Source organism: Pogona vitticeps, chromosome 1 (genome assembly GCF_051106095.1).
Source record: "Pogona vitticeps strain Pit_001003342236 chromosome 1, PviZW2.1, whole genome shotgun sequence".
NCBI lineage: Eukaryota > Metazoa > Chordata > Lepidosauria > Squamata > Agamidae > Pogona > Pogona vitticeps.
Genome location: NC_135783.1, coordinates 232,054,231 through 232,074,672, shown reverse-complemented (window position 1 = coordinate 232,074,672; position 20,442 = coordinate 232,054,231). Strand labels below are relative to the sequence as shown.

The window sequence follows — 20,442 nt, the reverse complement described above, 5'->3', positions numbered from 1 at the left end:
ATGGACAGATCTCTAAGGGATGGAGTTGAAAAATCTCTAGGCAGTATAACCATTCTTTTGTCTATAGCAATAGTGGGCAAAGCAAACTCAGCCTAATGTGAAGATTTGTCCCATGGACCCAGGTCAGCAGCATGGCCTTGCTTCCCACTCTACTTGCAGGACTCTTTTAGTCAAATAATGCATGAAGGGATCTTCTGTTTCAAATAATGTCAGTAGGGTACTACTCCTTCAAGTGCTTAGGCTCATAATTTTTCCCCATTTGGGAGAATTTATGGTAAAGGAGAAAAGATAGCACAATATTACACTCAGTAAACAAACAGTAAATCCTCTCTCTCTTTCTCTCCCCATTCTTTAAAGCCAATAGCCTAAAATCCAGCCTTGTCACAAACGGCCCCTGCTGGACAACCTTCAAAACAGCAGTAAAGTTGCTTTCCAGAACACCTTGTCAAATCTCACACAGAACACACTCCACAAATATGAAAAAAGAGAGAGCTGCTCCAAGGTTCATGTGAGCAGTTCTGCTAAGCTACTCACAACAGCATCAATCCATCAAGTCAATTCCAACTTATGGGCAACCCTTCCAGGGTTTTCTAGGTTTCCCACTCCCTTCTTCTGGGGATGCTCTGGGATTCTGTAACTTGCCCAGGTCCATACAGGTGGGCTCTTCTATTGGGAGACAACACTGGAAAACTGAACTCTCAACCTTTGGCTCTGCAGCCAGATACCTAACTCGCTGAGCTATTCAGTCAGCTGTAGGTACAGTAGCTGCATCTACCCTTAAACTTATAGGAAGGTAAGAATCTATCTTCTATGGAATCAATCACTGGAGAATTTAACTCAGTATATAGCCAACCAACATGGTTTCAGAAGCTGGAGTCACTGTAGACAATATGGAGCTAGATGGGCTATTTTTCTGATTTAGCAGAAGGCAGCGTCCTATGCTTCTACCAAACAAGAGCTTACATAATTATACCCATTATAAAGATTTGGTAATAGTATGCATGGGGCCTGAATTCTCATGATTTAATAAAGGATTAGAACGCATGAAGTGGTCATTCTTTCCCCATATGTACATTTGTTAACTGTGAAGAGGTGCCTTACCATTGAGAAGCCAAGTGATTTGAGGCATTGGTGAACCTTCAACTGAGCACTGGAGCACAAAATCCTGTCCTTCACTCACACTGCATGATTTCAACACACTGGAAAAATGGGGAGCCACATCCTTCACCTTAGGCCCTACAAGATAAACCAAAGATATGCTACTAACAGACAGGTAAGAAAATGCAAAGTTGGTAAGCTGTAACCAAAATGGAAAAATCATCTCTAGGCTACAGAGAAATATAACAAGTGTTTTGCCAATATGGTTGGAGCTTTGTAGAAAAATGGCGGGCTAGGCACTGTTAAATTAAAAAAAAAAAGATTAAATGTTGTGACTTATCACATATAAATGCCAAAGTTATCAGGAACATAGACAGATAAAGAGGAGCACTCATGCTCTGTTTCTTAAAAAGATGGTGTGTGTGTGTGTGTGTGTGTGTGTGTGTGTGTGTGTGTGTGTGTGTGTGTGTGTGTGTGTGTGTGTGTGTGTGTGTGTGTGTGTGTGTGTGTGTGTGTGTGTGTGTGTGTGTATGTATGTATGTATGTATGTATGTATGTATGTATGTATGTATGTATGTATGTATGTATTTTCATTTGATTTCTGCTTTGCCTTTCCCCCTGCAAAGGGATTCAGGACAGCTTACAAAAGATTTAAAAACACAAATATTAGAATAATTTTAAAAATCACATTATGAAAAGAAATTAACATATCAGTTATGAAAAGGTACAAAATAAAATCCTGGCAGAATAAAATATCTCATCTAGGAAGATAAAAGAACCATCCTCCCCTTAAAATCTCATATTCACCAGCAGTTTATGTGTTAAAAGCCAGCCTGAAAAGGAAGGCCTTGGCCTCCAGCCAGGAGATGGCCAGCGGGGTCTCCCATAGGAGGGAGTTCCAGAGTACACTGAGCAGACTAGTCAAATTAATATTTACAGATAAGCTTCTCTCTCGGACGTGATGGCGCTGCGGGTTAAACCACAGAAGCCTCTGTGCTGTAAGGTCTATAGATCTTCAGCTGTAAGATCGAATCGATGTGACGGAGTGAGCGCCCGTCGCTTGTCCCGGCTCCCGCCAACCTAGCGGTTTGAAAGTATGCAAATACGAGTAGATAAATAGGGACCACCTCAGTGGGAAGGTAACAGCGTTGCGTGTCTAAGTCGCACTGGCCATGTGACCACGGAAGATTGTCTTTGGACAAACGCTGGCTCTATGGCTTGGAAATGGGGATGAGCACTGCCCCCTAGAGTCGAACACGACTGGACAAAAATTGTCAAGGGGAACCTTTACCTTTACCTTCTCTCTCGGATCAGTAAAGAGGTCACCCATATTCTGTATTTGCCAAGACACCCAAACAATTATGCCGTTTTAAGAATTTCCATACTTTTTACAGTTAATATCCATCTGGTTGAAGCCTGGCCACGAGTATTGCTGGCTGTGCAACGATATGACCCACTGTTTTCCAGCTGGATCTTTTTCAGACACAGACAATGGATCCCATCCTCTTCGTAGATCTGGATCCCACCTCCAGCTTCTAATTGGGCTCCTTCTTTGAACCATTCGACACTTGCCTTGGGCTTTCCTGAAACTAGTAAGTCACAAGTGGATTATTAATAGGAGTCTCTTCACGTCTACACTTTACCATTTATTTCTTCGTTAAATTTTGAAGGAAAAATTATTAACAGCATTTACCAACTTCGAAACTTTCTAAGAAAGCTTCCAGATGAGGCTTTTCACATGCAATTATAATATGCCAATTTATGGGACATTTAAACAAGAATGCTTTCAACTTGCAACCTTCTCAAAAAAACCTTTTCCCACTGTTTCTTTTGTCTTTGTTCTTACCAGGGAAATTCATTATGGAAAACTGGTAGAAAAACCTGTATTAGCACCTCTTCATTGGAACACTCTGCCTAGAAACATTTTAAGTTAGCAAGAAAACACATGGCTCACTCATTATTATGGACGCTAAAATATCGACCATGCTGTCTGGTTTAGAGAGGGTTGTATAATGTTGGTTATTATTTTCTTTAGTAGCAAGAATATGAGAAGATTATGTTTACCATAAAAATAATTTGAGCATTCTTAGGGTGCAAGAGAGAATTAGGGTAGAAAATATTGATTGATACGCCTAACTCATCTTTAATGGCTTGCTTCACAGAAAGGTTTTATTCATATTTTAACTAAAGGCAAATTCTATAGTGGGGACATGGCTTTAAAAAGGCAACTCGTGTACAATTCACGATTCATGGAAAGAAGCTTTTGGTCGGATCTTTATTCTTCCGTGTTTCTTCAAAAACTGAGGACAAATTTAAAAAAATGGGACAAATGATGTTGCTTCAAAAAAGGCACAAATTCTTATTATACAGCAGCAAAATAAGCCACATGATGGTTGATTTTATTTAACAAAGAGGGTTAATGACCTACATTTGAAAGTCTTAAGCCTATGAAACCTAGTGTGGTATAGTGCACTGGTTCTTAACCTTGGGTTACTCAGGAGTTTTGGACTGCAACTCCCAGAAGCCTTCACCACCAACTGTGCTGGCTGGGGTTTCTGGGAGTTGCAGTTCAAAAACATCCGAGTAACAAAGGTTAAGAACCACTGGTATAGTGGATAGAGTGATGGACTAGCATTCTGGGGACCAGGATTCAAACCCAGCATTTACTACAGTTCCAGTTTTCTGCATGTAGGGAGGTGTTTTGTGCTTTTTTTTTAAATGCTGGGAAGCTTTCCTAAATTGAATCCTACACCTGAAATCTCAGCAGGACAGTCCATTTCACTATCTCACAACTTTACCTAGAGATGTATCCCAGGCCTAAAGTATATGTGATTTCATTATAAAAGTGGAAGGGGCCTCAAGGGTCATCTAGGCTGTCAAAACACACACACACACACACACACACTCTCACTCTCTCTCTCTCTATTACAGCATCTGTGACAGGTGGCCACTCCTGCTTTACAACCTCCAACAAAAACAAAATTAAACCTCGACTTTACCTTTGCATCTGAATGTAACCTCTTCTCCTTCCATTGCTTCTTGGCTTTGTGGGCGACATTCAAACTGGGGAGGGATCCCTTGAGGCTCTCTGCTTACATCAGTCATGCTTTTCTTTAATTTAGCATGGTCTTCCCGCTCTTTAGTCCTCAGACCACCCAACCTGGTTGAAGATGTAGCCTGCCAACCTGATATTGACGGATACTTTGTCTTTTTCACATCCTCTTCCTTTCCAGGGAAACTTGATTTCAAGTCCGCCTTTGGTCCCGTTTGTACTTTAACAGACTGTAATGTTATGGTGCTTGACGAGGTTTGCAAGACCCGATAACCTCTTCCTTTTTCTTTAGGTGGCTCTGTAGTTGGTTCTTTCACCTTTTCTAACGCATTCTGTTTGGTTTCTTTGGGTGAAGCCAATGGAATCTCTTTCTTCCCAACTGGCCTCTCTTTGGGTTCTAGCAAAAGTTCTGTGGATGTGGATTTGAGTTCTTTAGCAATACCATTGCTGGTAGCCTTTCTGAACTCTGAGGTCTCAACAGCTTTGGTTGTGATGGTGGGTTTTGTACAGGCACTGGATTTTGTCAAAGAGCTAAGGAAAAACATTTTTATTGAGCTACTAGAGAAATAATTCATAAAAAAACAAATTAACTTGCTTTTCTTAAAAATTCCTGATGAATCTTAGCAATGCTACCAACAACCTCCCTCCACCACCCAATAAAAACAAAAACTCTTGACATTCTATATTTGTGATGGAAAATATGTAGACCTCCAGAGGGTCTTCAATCGCCATTCCTCTCAGCTCACACTCTCTGAGGACTGGTTATAACTGATAATTTTGCTGGTTCAGTCTACCCATCCAAATAAACAAACAGCCTCCCTTAAGGATCTTGTATATATAGTGAATCCCTGGTGGGTAAATCTCCAGAGGTCCAGTAATGTATCCACAATCTTTTACCTTTGGCACCCCATCCCTCACCAATTTCTCTTACAAAAAATGGAGAAGCTATCTGAAAAAGATACTTTGCACCTTCTAGTGTCACACACACAGAGAGAGATGATGTGTGTGTGTGTGTGTGTGTGTGTGTGTGTGTGTGTGTGTGTGTGTGTGTGTGTGTGTGTGTGTGTGTGTGTGTGTGTGTGTGTGTATTTTTAAAAAAGTTAGGATTCTGGGGCAGGAGTACTAGGGGTCCCTCAAAATGTTTCAACATTTTCTCCATGCCCCACAGAGGGCACAAAGGGCCTTTATGAGCAAAAATATGTTTTTTGTTGTTGTTGGTGGTGGTTTTTTTAAGGGGCACTGGGAGCCCCTTACATCCCAGGAAGGGTCATAATGTAGTCTCGGAGGATCACAGATGTTGCCCTTCCTTGCAATAAATCATGTTACATTCTATGAACTCAGTGATACAAAAGATTTATTGAAGTGGAGAAGACTGATGCTTAAGTCAAAAGAGTATTTCAATTTGTATCTGATGAATACAAATCAACCCAAAAGAGGGAAAGGTAGGAGGGAAACATACCAAACAGAATGAGTATTCACATCTCTCTTGGCAGAACCTGAAAGATGAAAAAGATTAAATATATTATAAAAGCAAATATTGGAATTTTAAGCAGAGCATATAAATCGAGGTTTCTGTTTCAAGACGCAGGAACTACAATTGCAGAGAATTCATAACGGGCATTAAATATCTTCACTTCTTCCTGTGTCAGCAAAACACAATTCATTTCCAGCCACAAAAGCTTTTGCCAACCCAGCTCAAATGGAAAGACAACCACGAAGGAGGCACATCTGGAATATAAAGGCCTCAGAGGATATACTGCCTCATTAGAAAGCATCCATTTCCAAATCAATTTAAAATGGAGGCACTGACCTTTAAATCCCTAAAATTATACACATGCTCTCGCACACACCACTCTAACCAGCTCCAGTCAGGCTTTGAAAATACCTTGACTGGTGCAACTGGGGGAGGAGGTTGCAGTCTTTAAAAGGAGAGGATGATTCCTTCCTTTCTCATCAGTAACACCTAAAGATCTCAGCTGAGCTGCAGTGAGAATTTTAAAACTGGTTCCAACACAGGGATTTAAAAATTTCATTGCATCATGAAGGGAAGAATTCCTTTACCACCAATAACTGGCTGGAAATAAATGTAGCAAGGAAAGTGGCAGGCTGGGTGGCCCTTGAAGTTCCTCATACCTTCCCTAATTAGCACAGGTGTTTTTAACTGGAATTAGCAAGACCCACTAAAATTTGGAATGAAGCACAGAAGTGCCTGAGCTGCCCCTGTGAAATAGTCTGTGATTGGTAGTTACCCATTGTCCACATGAATTTAGAGGGAGACTACACAGGCATCTAATCTGCTCTTTGGTTTGCTGCAGGGACGAGCTGGCTCATTCGCTTTGTTGGCCATCAGATGACATATTTGCTAGAGTAATCCTACCAACACCTTTCTCTGTATCTGTCAGGGGTTACTCTTTTTTAGAGGCAGGTAAGATTGTTCCATTTTGGCTCATTTCCAGGACTTGTGGCTGCTGGGAGTGAATCAAAGTGGAGGTTCTTGTTTTTAATTTGCCAGCTGGTTTCAATTTCCCCATATCATCAGTGGTTTAGACAGATTAACCACTTAATGATATTGGGAAATTTGAAAATTAAAAATTTCCTAGGCAGCGCTGATGTAACTTTTAAAGAATTTTTTTCATAATGGAAGGCTTCCTCCCCAAAGCAAGAGGAGACATGAGGGGGATTCCCCACTTTTCTTTACAGCTTTTCTGAAAGGAAGCTTAAGGATGCTGTTTGTATATTAGTAAAGCACTTGTTGAGAGACATCTTGGTGGTGCTCTTAATTAGATATGCAGTCATCTTGGCTCCCCCCAATTTGTCGGAATTGGGGCTTGCTCTACTCAGCCAGCAAGTCTGTTGAAAGTGGCAGTGGGGGGTTCTGCTCAGAGTTATCTCAGCTTCCCCCACTTCAGGAACCCCAAAGGGCAAAGGCTAGTAGAAGCTTCTCCCCTCCCACAAAGGAAAAGAACAAAGTAGCTCCCTTGAGATATATACAGTGGTGCCTTGCATAACGAGTGCCCTGTTTAACAACGAATCCGCATAGTGATGCGGATTTTGCGATCGCAAAAGCGATCGCATTGCGATGTTCCCTATGGGGAAAAATCGCTTTGCGATTTTTCCCCATAGGCCTCATTTTCCCCCAGCTGACTGGCGGGCGGAGGAGGGTTCCCCGTGCTCCCTCTGAAGCCACCGCCGCCCAGCTGGGGGAAAAGGCTTCGGAGGGACCGCGAGGGAGGGTTCCCCCACGCTCCCTCAGAAGCCACCGCCGCCCAGCTGGGGGAAAAGGCTTCGGAGGGATCACGGGGGAGGGTTCCCCGTGCTCCCTTGGAAGCCGCCGCCGCCCAGCTGGGGGAAAAGGCTTCGGAGGGACCGCGGGGGAGGGTTCCCCTACGCTCCCTCAGAAGCCACCGCCGCCCAGCTGGGGGAAAAGGCTTCGGAGGGATCACGGGGAAGGGTTCCCCATGCTCCCTTGGAAGCCGCCGCCGCCCAGCTGGGGGAAAAGGCTTCAGAGGGATCGCGGGGGAGGGTTCCCTGTTCTCCCTCCGAAGCCACCGCTGCCCAGCTGGGGGAAAAGGCTTCGGAGGGATCGCGGGGGAGGGTTCCCCCACGCTCCCTCCGAAGCCACCGCCACCCAGCTTGGGGGAAATGGCCACCCGGAGCATTTTCGCGCCTCGCTTACCGAGGCGGTGAAAATGGCGGCCCTATGGAGGAGTTCCGCTTAGTGGTGAGTTTATCCCCCATAGGAATGCATTAAACAGAGTTTAATGCATTTCTATGAGGTTTTTATTTCCATACAGCGATGATTCCGGATAGCGATGTTAATCCTGGAACGGATTAACGTCGCTATGCGGGGCACCACTGTATGTCATGTGGATGCAAAGATTGCACCACATGGCATATTGGATTTTTACTTGACCCTAAAGTGAAGGTATGTTATTCTTCATGCACTCATTTTGAACTTGGCTTATGAACAGACTGAAAAGCCTAATAAAATATTTATCATACCCAAAAAAGTCCAAATATGTAAATCAAGTAATAAAAATTTAAAAGGTACTTTCAATTAAGACAGTTCACTGTTATCCTTCAGCCTCTTCCAGGTTAATGTGGGCCTGCTGGTTTTCTGTTTCACATTTCTGACTGCACTAAAGGGCCAATTAATCACTGTTTTGATTGTGAAACAATTCCATTATACAGTCAGTGGTGCTACCATGGCCATCCACCCCATTCTCAGTGATGCTTCGCAGAAAACATTAAACCTAATGTTGTACCTGGGGGTGTCAGGATACATTCTAATGCATCTGTGTATATTTCTCTCCATGCATGTACATTCAGGACCCTATGGTTGGCACTGACTTTCCAAATCAGATTAACACTCAAACAGAGCTAATAAGTTTCACTTATTCTCCACAAAGCTTTTCAAAGAAATTATTTAGTTTTTCTAATAAGAAAAGGAAATCCAGAAGAGCCATCATGTACACACTAATACCCCCTGCCACCATTTCCTCTATGCACAGCAGAATCCTTCCCAGTTTTATGGAGCCAAAATAGCACCCTCTATATACAACAAGGAAGCATCTGGAGATAGAGAGTAAAATAGCCAAACCACGTTTAAAAGAAAAAGAAAAGAGGCAGGGAAGGATGCAATGGCATGGCACACTGAATGAATAGAGAATAGAACTTTGTTTGCTTAGAAGATTTTTATCCTGCCTTTTTCCTTAAGAAGGACCTGAAGTTGTTTATATTATTAAAGACAATATTTAAAGCTAAAGACAGTAAATATACAAGTACTAAAAAAAAAGGATCAAACAAATACCACACTAAAAGAGAGTGAACAAAAGCAACAGGGAGTTCCAGAGCCTGGGAGCAGCCACAGAGGAGGGCATCTCTCCTGTGTCCCCACCAAACACACCTGTGAGGACAGTGGGGCCGAGAGAAAGGCCTGTTGTTAGGAAGGGGAATGGACTAGAGTGGCTGGGGGGGGGGGAAGGACACTGGATAGGACAAGCTTCTCTTTTCATGACAAGGTGTTTTTTTAAAAAAATGTCGTCAGGAATGAAGGTAGAAGAGCTGTCCCTGCAAATCAATTGATAAAGCCAAGACTTAAATGTCACTAGGGCTTGAAAAGAAGACTTAACATTACTGTGATTATACATCTAACCTATCTAGCCCAAAATAACCCACCGTGGAGAGAGGGAAGGGAAACAAGGGCCATGTTTGTTTATGGTCAGTGAGCAGATAACATGCACTGCATACTACAATATGAGAAATATGAGCGCGAGAGACAGGTAGAAACACTGAATAACACTCCATACTACAAGATTTTGTTGCGGGAGGGAGCGCTTGCCTTACCCTATTTAAATGCAGAGATAAGTGAAGCAGGGCCCTTCTGCCCTGTGAATATCCTGGCAGATTCTGGCATTAGCTAGCTGAACAGACTAGGGTATACAGACAAACTGTACCACAGGAAGGACAATTCCTTGTCCTTTCAAATCCTCAGATTGTGCTAAACCTCATCTCTTGCTCCATTTCCAGACTAAATTCTGAACTGAGTAGATCCTGACTTGGAAATAACTTTTCTCCAGGGAGAACCCAACATTTCCATCTGAGGCAAACCTCAGGGGTGGAATTTAGCACCGTCCTCCGCTTCTTTTCCAGTTTTATTAAAGTGCTCCAGAATGTTGTGTTTCAGCAAACACACTAAGTGAGATTTTTAAAACTATACAGGCACATCCAAACTCCATAAACAGAACAAATGCAAGCAGATCTCAGTACAGCCAAGAGATCAACCCTGCAAGCTTTGCAAAACCACAGAGGAACAGAAGGGAGCGGTGCTCCTTCCCCCATCACAGTGCCCACTGTAACTGGGCAGCAAATAACCAGAATTTGGAAATATTACTTTTTTCTGGATTTGAACTCCCAAAGATCTGTATTTCCAGGGGGTATTTTGAGTCACAGTTGTAAACAGTAGCATGTCCAAGCTTTCCACATAACTATTGTAAGGCAAAACCTCATTCCAGACACAGTTATATAACAGTATGCTCTATTACATAAATAAATACTCCTATACAGTGCTTTAGAATTTAGTTTTGATTGCGATTTTCTTGCTTGTTGTTGATTTCCATGCTAAAACTTTACCCCCTGCATCCATAGACTGTCTCCTTGGTTCTAACTGGAGTTAAAAAGCACAAACTCATTGTCTCACATAAGAGCATGGTTCAAGGCCTTTTATGGTCACAATATGATTATTTTATCTTAGACATGTTGCAGCTTTTATGTTTAGTACTTTCTTCTTTCTGTTCCTCATTTTGCAAATGACTTGTCTTTTACTATACTGGCATCTTTCCAAATCCCAAAATGCAGCCTGCTTCTGACCTCTAACGCGAAGGAAGGTCTCATCTCGTCTTGTCCTGCTGTTCTCATCAGTCCTATCATCCCTGAAGAGGTGCCAGAGCTGCTCTCAATATTTTCCTTTTCATCCTTGCTTGGCACTCAGAGCAGCATTACAGGGTTGGATCCAGAGACACGTTTCAATTCCGCCGTAAAGGTACAAGAGTCAAACCCTACCTCTATACTCACAAGGTAATTGAGCTATGGGTTAGTGGAGGGGAGAATTCTCCTCAGATGTCTCAGATCTAAAAGAAATGCATGAATCAGAAAAGAAAGCCATGCTGTCCAAAGTACCTTTACATACTTTCTTGTCTAGCAAAACCTTTTCAGTGTTTTTTAAATGATTGTGCTTGTTTGTTTTCTGAATAATTAGAAGAGAGGAATAGCGTGAAAAATTAGAAATTTGCTTGTTTGCTTTTCAAATACTTTGTTTCTGATCATGGGCTGAAATCTGAAATGAATTATGGTCAGATAAGAAAGCTTTCAAAAACACTTAGAGCTGTCTCTGTAGATGAAGCAACATTACGCAAGCCTATCAAGAGGCCATTTTCTCTCCCTTCTGTAGAAAAAGAGCACAGGGGAAGGACAAACTTGGAAAAAGCTTATCCATGCAAGGAATCTCCATGGTTGTGCTTAAAATAACAATAATCCTGATTGTGTAACAGTTTCATTTATTATCTGATTTTTGCCGGGAAATGAAGAGAACTACAAATGAGAGCTTGGAGCTGTAAAATGAGTTGATATAGACAAGCATGCCAAATTTATAGTGTTCTTTTGTACTCAAAGCCTTGGGCCTGTAGAACTCCAAGAAATGACAAACCCTTAAAAAAAATGGGAAGCCGACCAACATTTAAAAGTAGAAAAGAATGATAGCCAAGTGAGTGAGTGAGTGGATAAACATCAGTGCTAGTATTGTAGAGCAAGTAGACTGCTGGACATAGGCTGAGGATACCCAGATCCAAATTCTTGTACATCCAGAAAACAGAACAGCAGGCAAAACAGGGGCAAAACACCATTCCCCTGTCACAATTTTTACACTAACAGTCTGAAACAGGCAACATCACACTGGTATAATAGACAGAACACTGAATAGGACCCACAAGATCTGAGTTTAAATCCCTACTTGGCCATGAAGTTGATACAAAATGACCTTGGCCTAGTCCAACCTACCTCAAAGGGTTATTGTGCTGCATACCTGCGTGAGGGTTACGGATAAAATCCCAGGAGAACATAAGCTGTCCTGAACAACTTTGAGAACAGGTAGTGCGTGCCCACACACACACACACACACACAGACACAGACACAGACACACACACAGATCTTGCTGCTCTTATCATAGAAGTGTAACTTTCACAGACTGAAATGATGTGTGATCAAGATTTCCTACATTACTAAAATAGAGATAAAAACAGCTGCATCTCCCTGTAGTCTATTTCTACTAGATTAACCTGCAATTTTTTTTTTAAATTTTGACTGTCTAGTTGCATTCATGGGCTCCCATCTAAATGTCATTCTGGAGACAGCAAAAGGGGCAGGGGATCAGGAGAGAAGGAATTGGCTCCACTCTTGGAAAACTTTCAGCTGGCATGCTTGCATTCTTTCCCTTTTAGTCTGCTTTTAACCATACCTTGAACCATTAACTCTGCAGACACAGAAGCCTTCCCAGCACTATTTATCACAGTGCAAGTGTAAATTCCGACGTCGGCCAGCTGAGCGTTCTGGATCTCCAAGAACTGGATGCCTGCTTTCTCAAACATGTTGAAACGATCACTCTTCTGCACCTGAACTTCACCCTGCATGCATTGTGACAAATGCCAAAGGTTTACAGATGCATTCGTCGGGGGGGGGGGGGGGAGAGAGAGAGAGAGAGAGAAACATCCTATCAATTTCTGGCTAGTTAACACTTCGTCCTTCACCATTTTCTCTGCTTTTGGGGACATGTTTATCAAGAGACCAGACCTGAAGTTTTGCAGATATCTCAGGGAAGCCATTCAAGATATAAATATTTCAAGGTTTAGTTGACTTAAACCCAGGGGAAGAGCCCTCTGAGTTCCACAGTGAAAATCTTTCTTTCTGAACCTAATTTTTGCATGGGGCTGAATGTGATGTTCTGGAAACTACCATGTAGGAGGCAGGTGCTAAAATCCTGTGTCTTCTGTTCTGCCTATCTCTTGGTTCACAGCCAGATAACAGTTAGTACATCTAATAACAAAAGAAGGCAAACTCTTGAACCACTAAGTTAAAAGAGGCACGGAATCTGGAATAAAATACAGAATAACACTTTCATTTTCAGTAACCACATCTCATCCAGTTCCTACGGACAGCTTTAAATCTTACTTGCTGATGAGGAGAATGGACTTTTAACTGTGTGAAAGACCACTGGAAATGGGGAGCCAGCCAGAAGAAGCAGAATCTATTGCTCAAGTATAACAGACTGCCTCATGGCCTTTTATTAGCAATCCCCATCTCTGCATCGCCCATATGTTTACAACTCCCATCTTCCTCTGCTCATGTTTCCAGTGGTGATGCTGACTAAGGATTTAGGAGATCTAGTTCAACACACATTAAGGCCAAGTTCTAGCAGTTTTTTGGACTCCCATTTTAAAAAATTGACCTGATTATGGCTCTTAGACAGTATTTGTAGCTTTGGACAATAATCTTGGTCTACAGCTTTATTTTATGTGTGCATATGGAATAAGTTGAAATGAGAAGAAGGATGATCAGAGGACTAGAAACCAAGCTCTATGAGGAAAGGCTGAAAGAATGGGGCATGTTTAGCCCTGAGAAAAGAAGAGTGAGAGGAGACAGGAATCTCATGTACAAAGTTTTCCATGGTTTGGGTTCACATTACTTGTCAGAGTAACTTGCCCCAATGGCAACTGCCTGACCCACCAGGTCATCACAGATGAGACTCCTCCAGGGAGCCACCCCAAGGAAGGCCCATAAACCTTCTACAAGAGGTAGGGCCTTCTTCGCAGTGGCTCCATCTTTGTGGAATCAGCTCTTGGAGGAGCGCTGCCTGGCCTTTTAAGGTGCCGTAATAATATGGCGATATTTATGAGGCAACTGAAGACATGGCTCTTCAGGGAGGCCTTCCACGCTAACCCTAGTTGAGTTGAGGTTCTCCTACATCTCTGCTTAGTTATTTGTTAACTGTATTTTTGTTATGTTTTCTACTTTATGCATTTTTATTAATGATCTGGCATTCTCTGTTTTTATATGGTTAGATTGCTCTGGTTTTAACATACTAACCATTTGATTCTGTATTTCATGAATGCCTAATGTGTGTGGTGTATTGAACTGAAATAATAAGTAAGTAAGTAAGTAAGTAAGTAAGTAAGTAAGTAAGTAAGTAAGTAAGTAAGTAAGTAAGTAAGTAAGTACTGTAAGTAAGTAAGTAAGTAAGTAAGTAAGTAAGTAAGTAAGTAAGTAAGTAAGTAATAGGATGACACTCTTCAAATACTTAAAACTGATGACATTTCGGTGCCAGGTCAAAACCTTCCTGTTCCAGAAGGCTTTTAATTGAAATAATATTAGCTGTGGGTCCGATGACAATTTTAATTGTATTTTAATTGTATTTTAATTATTTTATCTTTTACTGTATTGAATTTTAATTGTTGTAAGCCGCCCAGAGACCTCTGGGTAGTGTGGGCGGCATATAAATAAAATAAAACAAAACAAAACAAACAAACAAACAAACAAACAAATAAATAAAAGGTTCTTCTAAAGATGAGGGGCAGGATCTGTACTCTGTCATCCAAAATGCAGGACATATAATAATGGGCTCAAGTTACAGGATTCTGGCTAGATATCATGAAAAACATCCTAACAAAGCAGTACAACAACGGAACCAATTACCTCAGGAGGCAATGATGCTTGAGGCATTCAAGAGAAAAATTAGAAAACCATCTGTCAGATCTACCGTGATGTGGCCTTGAGCAGGGGGGTTGGACTCAACGGCCTTATAGGCCTCTTCCAACTCCATTATTCCAGGATTTGATAAATGTATTTGAACTACAAATTCTCACTCATAAACTTTCAATGTGTGAAAGTTTATACACTCAAAATGAAAAAGGTTTTGCAATATTCTGATGATAAAACTTCATATCTTTATTCAGTAGGCGTTCTTCATAACAAGTCTTTCATATAGGCTTACTCAGATAATTTTTATTGGATAAATACCAGCTTGTCTCATCACAGTGTACATCACAATGTGCTAATAGGTTATAAAAACTGAGGAAATCTAGTTTTTCCTGCTTAGCATGAATACCAATGTCACTTGACACAGTAGGGCCACTTACCTTCACTTATTTCATTCTTGCATATGGAAAAGGAAAAAAAATCAAGCATTTCCTCCCCACTGAACTACATTACATATTTTTGTACATTTTTCACATTTGGTGGAGAATCTGAGCAAGGGGTTTGCGGGCAAAACAGGCATTTTGTTTGTAACACAGGGTTTTTATACAATATATACAAGGGGCTACACAAAATACACTATTATATTATTATTATTATTATTATTATTATTATTATTATTATTATTATTATTATTATTATTATTATTATTATTATTATTATTATTATTATTATTATTATTATTATTATTATTATTATTTTGCTACAGGAACTGCTACGGAAGAATAAAAAATCTTGCAAGGGTTTACAGTTTTTTCAACAGGGTATCTTGATAAATCAAGATCTCTCTTTCTCTCTTTTGGAGGATTAGAACCTTTGAGAATTCCCTTGCACAGAAGAGGGGGACAAGAACTGTGGCTAAAGCCACTACTCAGGTACAAGCTCGACTAAGCAAAATATTACGGCACCTTAAAAATGAAGATATTTGTTTCCATGTGAGCTTCTGTGGATCAGAATCCACTTCCACAGATACATGGACTGTTAGTACTATACCATTTGTATTTACACATGCCCCATGGTCAGGGGGGCCATGACCCACTGAGGAAACAATAAACAAAATGGCAGTGTTCCATTAACAAAGGCAAGGGCCTATGAAATGGGACTGGTCTTTTACGCCCAGCATGCTGAAACAAGACTAACACAGCTACTTCTTTGGAAATTACAAAGTACGGAGACATATATAAGTAAGCTTTTTGTTTGCTTTGAGGAAACCAAGCTGACCAGCCTCTGAGATAACCTTACCTTGAACCAAGTGACTTGAGGCTGAGGCCGTCCTGTTACCTTACAGGAGAATTTACCAGTCTGACCCTCTCGTACAATGACTCGATTGGGCTTCGTAGCAAACTTGGGAGGACATTCACCCCAAATGCTTGGTCGCTGCTCCACAGGGGGAACAGTAAGTCTACCACTGAAAAGAAAACAATATTATCAGAGCTAAACAATTACCACAACTTTATTGGAAAAAAAAACCTCAAGTTGTTAATTCTTGAATCATGCTTCCTAACAGGTTTTAACACAGTGATGAAATAAGTAAAAGAAAGAACTCAGTAGACAGTATGGTGCTCTTTTGTAAACAGATTTCCATTTCCATTTTGTAGCAGGGGCCAGATACTATGCGGATACTTCTTATCCAGGCTGAAGGACACAGATATCCTTTGAAAATGATAGGAAGCAGAGACCTGTTTTTCCCCCAGATACTTCTTTTCGAGTGCTGGAAAGGAAAATGCATCACATGTTGCACACTTTGCCAAAACACAGATCTGGAACAATATATACTCTTCGTTTTGTGTTCTGTTACTCAAACCTACTTAATATAAGTGAAAATTAGCTAATTTCAGGATTATGAAGCTAGATTATGGAGTGGATCATGAAAAGGAGACACACACCCCTCTCTTTTGATAACATTATGGATTTTCTATGAAGGAAAACACCATTTGGCTGCATGGCTTCAACTCATATATTCATGACACACAAAAGCATGCTCTTCTACAAACTGGGGTCACAGAGGTAGGCGAAGTGCAGCCATCCAAGTCCTGTTGAACTGCAACTCCCAGCATTCTTCATCATTGGCTCTACTGGCCAAGACTCACGGAAGTTGCAGTCCAGCATTTTGAGGGCTGTCCTTCACCAACTCCTGATGATATCCCATATGCAACACTAAATACAACAAGGTCTAAATACAATGAATACAGTTTTTCTTCTTGGCCACTGCTCCACATCTTCACCGGAATCTCTGTTATTCAAATGCTGATTAAACTGCTATATCAGAACTATGTAACTGGGAACATACATTAGATGTGGGTGACTTTTCCTGGTTGCATCATTGGCCCCTTACTCCTATCCCTCCACCAGGTGGGCATTTGGCAACTGAGTGGCTGCCAAGGAAGAAACTCTGCTAGGGATGCTGTATTTTAAAAACCTGCTTTTAAACGATTTTAAAAGTTTTTCCTATTTTTTATTTAAATATGTTAATGGTATCCTGTTGCTTAGTGTAGCAAGCCCCACTACAGTAGGCCTTCTGATTCAGCGGAGATTTTGTGAGTCAATTTCTGTTGATACAAATGGGCCTACTCTGGTGTGAATTACTGTGCTAAGTGACAGGATTTCAGCCAAAATATTGAATTACTCCTTTCCAGTTCAGTGAAATGAGTACGCGGCTCATTGGGGAGAAAAGGGTTCCCAGCATAATTATGTTGTAAATGCTCAGAGTGCTCTAGTGCTATGGGGTAGTATATAAGTCAAAACAACAACAACAGTGTAATTTATTGCATATTAAAGGTGTATTTATCTTTTACATTTTTTAGTAGGCTGCCGTAAGTCCTTTTCTTTGGGAGAATGACAAGATATAAATAAAATGAATGAATGAACTTCCCACGCTTCCCCTTGGATTCATTCAGAAAGGCCAGACTCTTTCAGAAAAAAAAAACACCAAAACTAAATAAAGAAAAATCAGGCAATGAAAAAGTCATCCTTCCTTATAAGCCTTTATTTCACCCCTACCCCATGCCACCTAATGGAACTAAAAGGGGAAAGGTGGGGAGAGAAGGGGTCAAAGATCAACCAGGAGAGAACCGGCCTCCCATGGACAAACCTTGCCCATCCTTATCAGGAACATTTTCTCACTCCTATAAGAACTACCATACTCTTTTTAAAAATCTGGAAATTTGTTTTGCAAATTTCTCAGGCAGCTGGAATTATGAAATAAATGTATACTAATTAGTAGCACTGCACGGTATTCAGATTCTACCCACTTGGCTGATCACTTAAGTTACTTCCAGCCCCCAGCCCCAAAAGAGACAGAGGGAGAATGAGAAGTGGGGGAAGAGGAGCTTCAGAATTTTTGTTTCACGTGACAATAGTAAAGACAGAAGGAATTTCACCATTCTTTTGGTGATAATAATCCTTAATGGAGAATACAACAAACATTTATACGAAGGAAACCAGGCATATAAGTACAAACAAATGAGCAGAGCAGAGATGGGCCACACCTTCCATAGTAAGAGTGATACTGGAAATGTTTTACAATTTCATAGCTAATGGGCATACTCTCTGTATAATTTAGAGGTTAAAAGGCAGATTGTAGTGCAGGGACATAGAGTAACATGAGCACATATCATGGATCTGCTGCACTGGCTTTCTCCATAATCCAACGCATGTTAGCAATTTGGTCTCTAGTTCCTCTGCTTCTTCGGAATCCAGCTTGTACTTCTAGGAGTTCTTGGTCCACATACTGCTGAAGCCTACCTTGTAGGATTTTGATCATAACCTTGCTAGCGTGTGAAATGAGTGCAATTGTACGGTAGTTTGAGCATTCTTTGGCACTGCCCTTCTTTGGGATTGGGATGTAGACTGATCTTTTCCAATCCTCTGGCCACTGTTGAGTTTTCCAAACTTGCTGGCATATTGAATGTAGCACCTTAACAGCATCATCTTTTAAGATTTTAAATAGTTCAACTGGAATGTCATCACCTCCACTGGCCTTGTTGTTAGCCAGGCTTTCTAAGGCCCACTTGACTTCACTCTCCAGGATGTCTGGCTCAAGGTCAGCAACTACATTGTCTGGGTTGTCCGGGATATCCAAATCTTTCTGATATAATTCCTCTGTGTATTCTTGCCACCTCTTCTTGATGTCTTCTGCTTCTGTTAGGTCCCTCCCATTTTTGTCCTTTATCATGTCCATCTTTGCACAAAATGTTCCTCTAATAGCTCCAATTTTCCTGAACAGATCTCTGGTTTTTCCTTTTCTTTTATTTTCCTCTATTTCTTTGCATTGTTCATTTAAGAAGGCCCTTTTGTCTCTCCTTGCTATTCTTTGGAAGTCTGCATTCAATTTTCTGTAACTTTCCCTATCTCCCTTGCATTTTGTTTCCCTTCTCCTCTCTGCTATTTCTAAGGCCTCGTTGGGCAGCCACTTTGCTTTCTTGCATTTCCTTTTCTTTGGGATGGTTTTTGTTGCTGCCTCCTGTACAATGTTACGAGCCTCTGTCCAAAGTTCTTCAGGTATTCTGTCCACCAAATCTAGTTCCTTAAATCTGTTCTTTACTTCCACTGTGTATTCATAAGGGATTTGGTTTAGATTATACCTGAGCAGCCCAGTGGTTTTTCCTACTCTCTTCAGTTTAAGCTTGAATTTTGCTATGAGAAGCTGATGACCTTGTTTTTGATGACTGTATAGAGCTTCTCCATCTTTGGCTGCAGAAAATATAATCAATCTGATTTCGATATTGCCCATCTGGTGATTTGAAGTTGCCTCTTGTGTTGTTGGAAAAGAGTGTTTGTGATGACCAGCTTGTTCTCTTGACAAAACTCTATTAGCCTTTGCCCTGCTTCATTCTGAACTCCAAGGCCAAACTTCCCTGTTGTTCCTTTTATCTCTTGGCTCCCTACTTTAGCATTCCAGTCCCCTAGAATGAGAAGAACATCTTTCTTTGGTGTCAGTTCTAGAAGGTGTTGTAAATCTTCATAAAACTGTTCAATTTCAGTCTCCTCAGCAATGGTGATTGGTGCATAAACTTGGATTATTGTAATGTTGAATTGTCTGCCTTGGATTCGTATTGACATCATTCTATCATTTTTGAGATTGTATCCCATTACAGCTTTTCCCACTCTTTTGTTGACTATGAGGGCTACTCCATTCCTTCTACGGGATTCTTGCCCACAGTAGTAGATACGATAATCATGTGAGCTGAATTCGCCCATTCCTGTCCATTTTAGTTCACTGATGCCCAGGATGTCAATGTTTATTCTTGCCATCTCCTGTTTGACCACCTCCAGCTTCCCCAGGTTCATAGATCTTACATTCCAGGTTCCTATGCAGTATTTTTCTTGGCAGCATTGGACTTTCCTTCACTTCCAGGCACGTCCACAGCTGCACATCCTTTCGGCTTTGGCACAACCACTTCATTAACTCTGGAGCTACTTGTACTTGTCCTCCGCTCTTCCTCAGTAGCATGTTGGACGCCTTTCGACCTGAGGGACCCCTCTTCCAGTGCCATATCTTTTAGCCTTTTGTTTCATGTTCGTGGGGCGTTCTTGGCAAAGATACTGGAGTGGCATTCCCATTTCCTACTCCAAGTGGATTGCGTTTAGTCAGCACTCTCCACTATGTCCTGTCCATTTTGGGTGGCCCTGCACGGCATAGCCCATAGCTTCTCTGAGTTACTCAAGCCCCTTCGCCACGACAAGGCAGCAATCCATGAAGGGGACCACTCTGTGTGTGTGTGTGTGTGTGTGTGTGTGTGTGTGTGTGTGTGTGTGTGTGTGTGTACACACTCTATTAGTGTGTACACATATGTGTACACACTATGTACACATATGTGTGTATGTGTGTATGTATGTATTTATGTGTGTGTATGTATGTATTTATGTATGTATGTATGTATACGTACATACATACATACATACGTACATACGTACATACGTACATACATACATACATGTATATATGAGACATACAGGGGAATTAGAGCAACAAAAAAGAAGTACAAGA

The 20,442-nt window shown here is 41.2% G+C and overlaps 1 protein-coding gene across 6 annotated transcripts in view; it reads right to left on the bottom strand.

The window, feature by feature from the left end:
* Window positions 1-20,442, bottom strand: part of MYLK (myosin light chain kinase) — a 272,240-nt gene that overhangs the window by 155,936 nt on the left and 95,862 nt on the right. For all 6 annotated transcript variants that reach the window (XM_072985155.2, XM_072985164.2, XM_072985149.2 and 3 more), the window contains 6 exons: window positions 15,696-15,861; window positions 12,163-12,328; window positions 5,610-5,646; window positions 4,098-4,681; window positions 2,484-2,687; window positions 1,102-1,236 (listed from right to left, as the gene is read on the bottom strand). In XM_072985155.2, coding sequence (XP_072841256.2) covers window positions 1,102-1,236; window positions 2,484-2,687; window positions 4,098-4,681; window positions 5,610-5,646; window positions 12,163-12,328; window positions 15,696-15,861 — 1,292 coding nt within the window. The remainder of the gene's footprint in view (window positions 1-1,101; window positions 1,237-2,483; window positions 2,688-4,097; window positions 4,682-5,609; window positions 5,647-12,162; window positions 12,329-15,695; window positions 15,862-20,442) is intronic.